The sequence below is a fragment of the Eriocheir sinensis genome, unplaced genomic scaffold, assembly GCF_024679095.1.
Source record: "Eriocheir sinensis breed Jianghai 21 unplaced genomic scaffold, ASM2467909v1 Scaffold1512, whole genome shotgun sequence".
Classification (NCBI taxonomy): Eukaryota; Metazoa; Arthropoda; class Malacostraca; order Decapoda; family Varunidae; genus Eriocheir; species Eriocheir sinensis.
In genome coordinates this window covers 1-10,000 of record NW_026110865.1, presented here as the reverse complement: position 1 = coordinate 10,000, position 10,000 = coordinate 1, and the positions used below count along the sequence as shown (strand labels likewise).

Here is a 10,000-nt window from a genome sequence, read left to right as displayed (position 1 = left end):
CTCAGTTCACTTCGCTTTGGTTTTTATTTCTCTCGTCAAGGATTAGATTAGATTATTTTTATTTATTTATTTATTTGTCGAGGGTGCAGGAAGAGGAAGTGGCCTAGTAAGGAAGATATCAAGTGGCTCCTCCTCCTCTTATTTTTTTCTGCTTCCTCATCTTCTCCTCCTCCTCCTCCTCCTCTCATTGTTTTTATTTTGTGTATTTTTTTGTCATACAGTCTCCTATTTTGCTCTTCTTTCCTCACAGCGTCCTCCTCTTACTCCTCTTCTTTCCTGCTTCCTCATCTTCTCCTTCTCCTCGCATTGTTTTGATTTCTTGTATTTTTTTGCCACCGTTTCCTATTCTATTCTTCTTTCCTCACAGCGTCCTCCTCCTTCTCCTCCTCCTCTTCTTTCCTGCTTCCTCATCTCCATTGCTTTATTTCCATCATCCTTTTGCTTATTCATTTTTCGTTCTTCCTATTGATATTCTCTCCTGCAATTTCGCTTCTATTCTTCATCCGTTTTTCTTTTCTCCCCTTTCATTCTTTTTCCACTATTGCTACTCTCTTTTCCATTTCCTTACCACTTCCTTCCCTTGTACACTTTCCACTTAATCAAGGTAACACACACACTTTGAGAGACTTTAAATATACACTTTTATTATTAATTTATGACAGGAGTATAATAAAATAAGACTATAGTATACAGTAGTAATAATGATTAGATGAACACACACACACACACACACACACACACACACTTATGTACACTGGCGCCACAGTTGGGCTTTGTGATGCTGATCGTAGGGATAGATAGGGACTTTACCTCTTCTTCCTCCTCCTCCTTCTCCTCCTCCTCCTCCTCCCAGCTTTCTTTTCTTCAAGGGTATAGACCACAACACCTGAACTAATATCCAGGTGTTCTAGCTCTTCCCTGGACGAAATCTTAGCACACCTGTAACTAATAAGGCTGTGTGACCTTTCCCCTTAGCCAGGTGTTGGAAAGCCCCTCTGCCTAGGTGATGCCAGGAAGGGTGGATAGGATTGGGTGAAGCCTTGGGGGTGTAGTAAGGGTGTAACTGGTCTCTATGTGGAGTGTTGAAGAGGAGGAGGAAGAAAGGGAGACCGATGAGAATGTAGTTTGTGTAAAAGGAGATACGAGACAAAAACATCAATGAAGAGAGATTGCAAAACAGGCTATAATGGAGAAGGTTCACACAAACAGCATCCAGCGAACCCTCTCAAGTTAGAACAATAATGCTGAGGAGGAGATATAGAGTAGGAGTAGGAGAATGAGGAAAACTAATGCTGAGGAATGTGGGGAGTCTTTCCTGCTATGCTATCTATGTTTTTGCGATTGTTAGGAGGAGGAAGGGGAATGAGGCGGCTATGATAGGATGGTGGAGAGTCTTTTTTTTCCTGCTTTGCTACCTATGTTTTTTGGGATTGGTGGGAGGAGGGAGGGGAAGAAGGGGACTCTTTCCGCTGTGCTACCTATGTACTTCCGATTGGTGTCAGGAGGGAGAGGAAGGAGGGACCAATGAAGAGGTGGGGAAGGAATACCTGAGAAAGTTGAACCCCTTGAGGAGGAAGGGTGACAGGGAGGCATGTAATGAAGGGGATGGGTCTATAAGGGGTGGGAAGACTTACATACAGAAGTGGGGGAATGAGTGAAGTGGAAGACATCACGAACATGAGAAAAAAGTGGATTAGGGAAGGCAGAAATAATGAAGGGAAAAAATATCAAGAGGAAAGGGTGTGAGGGAAGGAGATAGGCAGTAAATGGGGAATAGGAGGAGAGAGGGAGAGCTAAAAGGGTGATAAGTAATGCTGGGATGACTGGGGAAACATGACTGAAGGAAAAGGGGGAGTGGAGGGATGTCAGGGAAGGAGAAATGAGTGAACGGAAAACCAGAGAGAGAGAGAGAGAGAGAGAGAGAGAGAGAATAAATAAAACAAACATTACTACAGGAGGAAAAATAGTCTGGGTGAGGAATAGGTGAAGCGTTGATGACATGACTCGCGTGAATAAATTTACCCAAACAGTGGCACTCCGAACCCTTGCGACCCCCCAGTACCCCCACTAGCCCCTAAGGATGCCCCAGCCTGGCCCTGAGACCCCTGATTCCCTAAGGAGAGGCCCAGAAAGCCCCCCTGTGACGGAGAAAAACTGGGGTCTGAAATCTGGGCTCTTGCAGCGGATAATGGGACGCCAAAACTTTGAGAACCGCCACTTGGTGTTCCCCCGACAGAGTTCCCCCTGATTTGTACTCCCCCGAGAGAGAAAAATACCCCCCCAGATTGACTTGGGGTGGAGCTAGCGCCGCCCCGAACTCCTTCAAAGCCCTGGGGTTGGTCACTCAGGACTGTAAGGGAAGGGGCACCCACTCCTGCATTGCCTCCCCCGCCTAGTGTCTGCGCCACCGCCCCGCCGAAGGATGTACCCTGCCCAACACCCACACCAAAGGAAGAGGCATCCCCCTGCGACACAACAGAGGCCCCGACAGTTCCCAGGCCCACCCCAGGGGAACTGATTGACCCCAGACTCACTCCAGACGATCCACTGGAACCCAAACCCACCCCTGGGGAACTGATCTCCGCCAGACTCACTCCAGACGATCCAACTGATCCCAGACCCACTCCAGATGATCCACCTCCACCAAGATCCACCACAGAGGAGCCAAAGCTGCTTAGATCCACTGCAGGGGCACCCAGACTCAGGCCCAGACCGCTTTCCCCGAGACGCACACCCCCATCAGAGGGTCCAACAGATCCAAGCCCCGCACCCCCGCCGGAGGACCCCACGCCCCCCAGCCCCACCTCACCCTTGAAGGTGAGAGAGGGCTCAGGAGGAGTCTGCTGTTCCTGTGTGATGACCTGATCCACGGAGCCAAAGTTGAAGGATGCAGAACTCGTCCCTGCCCCTGCCCCTTGCCCCTCCTCCAGGGGAAGCCGGGGCACGTCACTACGAAAGCCTTGGTCTAGGTTGCCCCCAAAGAAGAGTGGGAGCTGCTGGCCCTGCTGAGAGGCCTCATCAGGGCCAGACTGCAGACCTTGCTGGGGAGCCTCCTGGGGCAGGGCATGCAGGTTGCCCCGCAGGTTTTCCTGGAGTGTGGCCTGTAGCCTGTGCTGGGGACTGTCCTGAGGCTCCTGCTCTTCCCCGAGAGTGGCCTGCGGGCTTTGTAGGTTACCAAACGAGAGACTTACTGGGGCAGGGCTGCTGAAGGTGTGTTGGGGGGCAGCGGAGAAACTTTGTTTGGGGGCACTTAAGTTCGGCGGAGAGGCGAGAAAGAGGGTTGATTGTGGCTCTTCAAAGCCTTGTTGTGACTCAGTGAAGCCTTGTGGCTCACCGAAGCCTTGTGATTCAACAAAGCCTTGTTGTGGCTCAGTGAAGCCTTGTGGCTCACCGAAGCCTTGTGATTCAACAAAGCCTTGTTGTGGCTCACCAAAGCCTTGTTGTGACTCAGTGAAGCCTTGTGGCTCACCGAAGCCTTGTGATTCAACAAAGCTTTGTTGTGGCTCACCAAAGCCTTGTTGTGACTCAACGAAGCCTTGTTGTGGCTCACCGAAGCCTTGTGACTCAATGAAGCCTTGTTGTGGCTCACCGAAGCCTTGTGACTCAATGAAGCCTTGTTGTGGCTCAACGAAGCCTTGTAACTCAACGAAGCCTTGTGGGTCTCCGAAGCCTTGTGACTCAACGAAGCCTTGTTGTGGCTCATCAAAGCCTTGTGACTCAACAAAGCCTTGTTGTGGCTCATCAAAGCCTTGTTGTGACTCAAAGAAGCTTTGCTGTGGCTCAGGGAAGCCTTGTGACTCACCGAAGCCTTGTGGCGCAGCGGTGCCCGGTGCGGCGCGGTAGGGCTGCGGTGCCTCGGTGGGCTGCTGCTTGGCGGGGAGGCTGTCCTTGACGGTGGGCGGCACGGCGAAGAAGGTGAGGGTTTGCTCACGTTGCGGCAGCAGGATGGGTTTATTGGCGGGGGCCTTAGGCTTCTGGCGCGGCTTCGGGGCGGTTGCGGGCGCCGTGGCGGTGAAGAAGTTGACGCGGCGCGCGCTGCTGAGGTCAGGGCCGGGCAGGTTCACCTCGTCTAGGGACGTGATGGCGCCGTTGGTGAGGCTGGCCAGGATGGTGGACAGCGCATTGCCGAACGACGAGGTGCTGATCTCCTTGCGATTCAGCTGCACCGCCGGCGACAGGTCCAATGCGGATTCTATCGTGAACGCAGGATACTGAGGAGCGGCGGGGGCCTGGTAGCTGGCTCTGCCGCCGTCCTCCGTGATCTGCGCCACCACCACGGTGTTGTCGCCTCTGTCACCTTCCTGCACGGCCTCAGCCACCACCGAGAGCGGCTGCACGACCGGCAAGGTGCGGGCTTTCTGCCGCTCTTGCTGCAGCTGTTGGGCCTGTTGCTGCTGCCGCCGGAGGTAATCGCGTTGCTTCAACAGTTGCTGGATCTCCTGCACTAACTGTTGTCGCTCCTGCTCCTGCCCCTGCTCATATCCCTGCTGCTGCAGGTGTTGCGGCTGTGACTGTGGCTGTGTGTTCAACTGTTGTCTGTGGTGCTGCAGTTCCTCCTGCTCCTGCACGAAGACCAAACCGTCAGAGATTAACTTTTGGGCGACACCCTCGTCCTCACCCACGCCATCGCTACCAGCGTTAGTGGCGATGAACAGTGGCTGCTGCTGCTGGTGCGGGGCGGGGCTGGCCTGGGCGGCGTGCTGCAGGGGCTGGGGCGGGGTGGGATACCCGTACACCGGAGAGGTGGCCGCTGGAGGCGCGGGAAGGACCAACACTTGGTCGTCGGCACCGTCGTCGGCGGTGAATGGTTGTTGTAGGGGCGGGGCGGGGCTGGCGGCGGCCTGCTGCAGGGGTTGGCGCGGAGTGATTGTCGCGGGGCTGCTGGGGCCCACTAGCTGGCCGTTGTCGTCGGTGCCCACCTTGCCGGAGTTATGGATGACCCGCGTGGAGGCTGGCGCGGTGCCGTGCAGGCTGGACGTTAGGGGGGCGGGGGCGCTGTAGGCTGGGGAGGGATGGGGGTGGTAAGGACTGCCCCCGAAGTTGAGAGAGATGATCTGGTGTGGCCGCTGGTCTGCCGTCGCCGAGGCTGCCAAAGAGAACACTGCCTTACTAACCAAGATTGGGAGAAGATCGGTCTCGATATTAACATTACCTCTGTTGGAGGCGCGGACGAGAGAATGCTGTCACTTCCTCACTGACGCCGCTCCTGCCCGGCGATGATATGACAGTGTTGGCGGCGCTAGTTTTTGTGCTATTACTTGGGGTGAGAGTGACTGCTGACAAGAAACGCTGACCGCTATTACTGACCTCTTAACGTTATTCTGTACTGCTGCATCACCCCTAACGCCTCCTCCTCCTCCTCCCCCTCCTCCTCCTCCTCTACTCACCACCTACAGTCACCAGCAGCAAGAGGAGTCGCCACATCATCGTCGCCATATTTGTTCCAGCTTTCTCACTTGTACCTGCCGAGAGAGAGAGAGAGAGAGAGAGAGAGAGAGAGAGAGATTTGAGTTTGAGTTTGTTCCTGGAATATTTGTAAGATCATCAACGACAATAACAATAGTAATAATAATAATGGTGATGAATTGTTAATAAGTACATCTTGTTACTGAAATATGACAGTGTGTGTGTGTGTGTGTGTGTGTTAGATTAATGCTATGGTCTCGGTTTTGTTTTGTGATCTGGACACACACACACACACACACACACACACACACACACACACACACAAACACAAACACTAACACTTTTAACACAAACAAAAACAAACACAGGCGACACAAACTCTTGATATCACGTACGTACTCGACGGTGTGTGTGTGTGTGTGTGTGTGTGTGTGTGTGTGTGTGTGTGTGTGTGTGTACCTTCCTGGATGAGGTGGACGGAGGAACAGGCTTTGGCACTCCGTCCATCCCCGCTTTATACCTTCTCTTGGTCCACAAAAAAGACCCTCCTCCTCCTCCTCCTCCTCCTCCTCCTCCCTTCATCCGCTGCTTCTCTCTGTTAACACTTCCCCGTTCTTCCTTCCCTTTTCTCCTCTTCCTCCTCCTCCTCCTCTTCTTCCCTCTTCCTCCCGTCTTCTGCTTTTCTCTCTATCATTTCCTCCCTCTATTCCTTCTTCCCTTCCTTACTTCCCTCCCTTTTCGTCTCCTCCTCCTCCTCCTCCTCCTCCTCACTGTTCTCTTGACTGACCGATTGACTGGTTCATTTAAAGTAGAAAAATTAAAGACTGACTACCTCCTGACTGAGTGGCTTAACTGACTGACCAACACATGACCCAGTGAGCCAGTCAGTGAGCTTACGAACTGTTTAGTCACATATATAATCATTTTTTTGTGTGTGAGGGAGATTGGAGAAGCGATACGAGACTGTTTTGTACTGTCATGTATTTTGTCATTATTGTCTTATTTTGGATGGAAGTGTGTCGACTCCTTTTTGAGCTCCTCCTCCTCCTCCTCTTATTTCTCTTCGATACCGGTTCTCTTTTTTTTTTTTTTCCACATCTTGCTTCTTCGTTTTCTTTTTGGCCAACGTGTTTAGTTTCTCGTTTTTTTCTTTCTCATCATCATTGTTATCTTTCTTTCCTCCCCTTCCCCCTCTTCTTCTTCTTCTTCTTCTTCTTCTTCTTCCTCTTCCTCTTCTTTCATCACTAGCTACTCGTCCTCTTCTTCTCTTTTATTCAATTTTCTTCTTATTTGTTTTCGTTGTCATTCTTCACCCTTTTCTCTCTTTCCTTCTCTTCCTCATCCAGTTTTTGTTTTGTTTTTAATGTTTTTTTATCTGATTTCTTTTCTCACCTCATTCTCTTCTACCGCATTCCTCCTCCTGGTCTGTGTGTGTGTGTGTGTGTGTGTGTGTGTGTGTGTGTGTGTGTGTGTTTGACCTTTGCGTGGTTAGTGCAGTACCTTTTTTTTTTTTTTTCCTTACCTCCTTTCCCCTTTCTTTTCCTACTTTCACTTTTCCTCCTTTCTTCCTCCCTTTTCCTACCTTTCTTCTTTTCCTCCCTTTTCCTACCTTTCTTTTCCTCACTTTTCCTCACTTTCCTCCTCCCTTTTCATCCCTTCTTCCTCCTTTCACTTTTCCTCCCTTCTTCCTCCTCCCTTCTTCCTCCTTTCACTTTTCCTCCCTTCCTCCTCCTTTCACTTTTCCTCCCTTCCTCCTCCCTTCTTTTCCTACATTTTTAACTCCATCTCTCCATCTTCGTTTTCTTTTTCCTTCCTCCCTTTATCTTTTCTACGTCTCCTTTTGCTCCTTTCTTTCTTTTTCTCTTTTTCTCCTTTCTTCTCTCCTATTTTCCTTCTTCTGTCTCTCCTTTCTTCCTTTTCTCTTTCTCTCCTTTCTTTTTTCTCTCCTTTCTTCCTTTCCTCTTGCTTGCTTTTTTTTCTTTTCTCTCCTTTCTTCCTTTCTTCTTTCTCTCCTTTTTTCCTTTCCTCTTTCTCTTCTTTCTTTTCTCATTCACTCCTTTCTTCCCTTTCTCTCTCCTTTCTTCTCTTCCTCTCCTTTCTTCCTTTCCTCTTTCTCTCCTTTCTTTCTCTTCGTCATAACTTTCCCTCACGAGATTATGTTACTGTCATGTTAGATCAGTGTGTGTATGTGTGTGTGGGTGTGTGTTTCTCTTTTCGTAATTATTAAGTACTTCTAAGCATTATTTATTTATTTCATTTTTTTTTTTTTTCGTTTTCTTTTTTCTTCTTTGTTTACGATCTGTTTGTTTGATAATGTGAGAGTTTACTAGGTCATTGCCAGAAGAAGGACGAGGAGGAGGGAGGAGGAGGAGGAGGAGGAGGAGGAGGTCATGGTCACGGAGAGCTGAGTCACGAGGAGGAAGAGGAGGGAAAAAAAGGGTGGAACGATGTTTGAGAGGAAAATATCTCTATAGCATCATTACCCCCACCCCCCTCCTCTCCTTATTTCTTCCTCCTCCACCTCTTCCTCCTCCTTTAATAACACCTTTTATAAACTATTCCCTTTCTCTATTATCATCTATATTTCTCCTTTATCTCCCTATCTTCTTTTTTCTCGCATTTCTTTTCCTCTCCATTCTAAGTCTCCTTCCTCCTCTGTATCTCTCTTCCTCTCCTTTTCCTTTTCCTTCTCTTCTCCATCATTTCCTTTATATCGCTTTTCCCTCTTCTACAATTTCTTTACCTTCTTTCTATCTTCTTCATTCTCCCCCAATATCACCTTTTCGTTCTCTCTCTTCCTTCACTTTCTCTTGTTATCCTCTCTTTCCTTCTTCTCTTCTCCATCATCTTCTTTTCCCTGTTCTATAGTTTTTTTTATCCTTCTTTCTGTCTTCATCATTCTCCCTTATCATCACCTTTCTTTTTCGTTCTCTCTCTTCCTTCACTTTCTCTTGTTATCCTCTTTTCTTCCTCTCTGTCTCTCTCCGGCATATGACCACAGAAGTTGCGCCGACTAAACGAAACTTACCAACTTTTCCGTATTAGGGCCCCGACATGTAATATAGTTTGGACCCTAATCTAGTCTCCTTACATCCTATTCTTTCCCTCCCAACTTATTTCCTTTGTTACTCATATTCTCCTTATTCTTTCATTCGTTATCTCATCCAGCTCTTATCTCCTAGTTCATCCCTTTCTCCTAACATTCTACTCTCTTCCTCCTCCATATTTTCTTTTGTTTCTTTCTTATATTTTCCCTCCTGTTCAATCCTTCAGTATCTCATCCAGTAGTTATTCTATATAGTTCCTCCCTTTCTCCTTATATTCTACTCTGTCCCTCCTCCATATTTTCCTTTTTCCGTTCTTTATATCCTCCCTCCTATTCAGTCCTTCATTATCTTTTCAAGTAGTTATCTTCTAGCTCCTCCCTTTCTCCTTATATGCTATTCTCATCCTCCTCCATATTTTCCTTAGTTCCTTCCTTATATCCTCCCTCCCATTCACTTCTTCAGTATCTCATCCCGTAGTTATCCTGTATACTTCCTTCCTTTCTTCAGTTCTTCCCTCATCCGTTATGTCTTTATTTTTCAGCGTATCCGTCTTTGTTTTTTTCAGCCTATCCGTCTATTAATTATTCTACAAGAGTGAAAAGTAGAGAAAGCCACCTCACCACTTTCGTAGACTTTTTTTTTCATAGTATCCCTTCCCCTTTCTCCTTTTCGATCTCTCTTTCATCACTCGCATCCCTCCCTCCCTCCCTCCCTCCCTCCCTCTTCTCTCCATCACTATATAGTTGCTCCAGTTTTTGTCTCCGTCTCTCTCGCTTTCTCTAAACTGGTATTCTAGTAGACGCTTCCTTTCTCTCTCTCTCTCTCTCTCTCTCTCTCTCTCTCTCTCTCTCTCTCTCTCTCTCTCTCTCTCTCTCTCTCTCTCAATCCATTCTTGCCCCCCCCCTCTCTCTCTCTCTCTCTCTCTCTCTCTCTCTCTCTCTCTCTCTCTCTCTCTCTCTCTCTCTCTCTCTCTCTCTCTCTCTCTCTCTCTCTCTCTCATCCTTCTTCCCCCCCCCCCCTCTCTCTCTCTCTCTCTCTCTCTCTCTCTCTCTCTCTCTCTCTCTCTCTCTCTCTCTCTCTCTCTCACCCTGCACTACCACCCGCGCTCTCTCTCTCTCTCTCTCTCTCTCTCTCTCTCTCTCTCTCTCTCTCTCTCTCTCTCTCTCTCTCTCTCTCTCTCTCTCTTTTCAATTTTAAAGAAAATCGCCATAGAAAGCGCGGTTTTTTCCTTATTTTTTATCTTGTCCGTCGTGAAAAGGTCAACGTAGATAGTTATGGTGTGACAGGTGCGTGTGTGTGTGTGTGTGTGTGTGTGTGTGTGTGGGTTGGACTCGTGTGTTGCGGTAACCCAGAAATCGTAGACGTAGGACCAGGTGGGAAGAGGAACGGAAGGAGAACACTAACGCGAGAATGGGGTATTACGTTGGGAAAGGCCTGGTATACCGGTGGCTAGTAATGGCTTATGATGGTGATGGTGTGGGAAGTTATTACTATGGGCTTACTTGTGTTTTAACGGCAGCATCTAAGACATTTCATACTACTGGTGT

At 48.8% G+C, this 10,000-nt stretch overlaps 1 protein-coding gene across 1 annotated transcript; it reads right to left on the bottom strand.

The window, feature by feature from the left end:
* Positions 1-606: 606 nt before the first annotated feature.
* On the bottom strand, positions 607-5,427 carry LOC126990272 (filaggrin-2-like). The gene is made up of 3 exons (XM_050848822.1): positions 5,388-5,427; positions 3,398-5,002; positions 607-3,322 (listed from the first exon to the last, which is right to left on the bottom strand). Exons 1-3 carry the CDS (start codon positions 5,425-5,427, stop codon positions 2,019-2,021), a joined length of 2,949 nt encoding a protein of 982 aa, XP_050704779.1. The 3' UTR covers positions 607-2,018.
* Between the last annotated feature and the right edge of the window lie 4,573 nt (positions 5,428-10,000).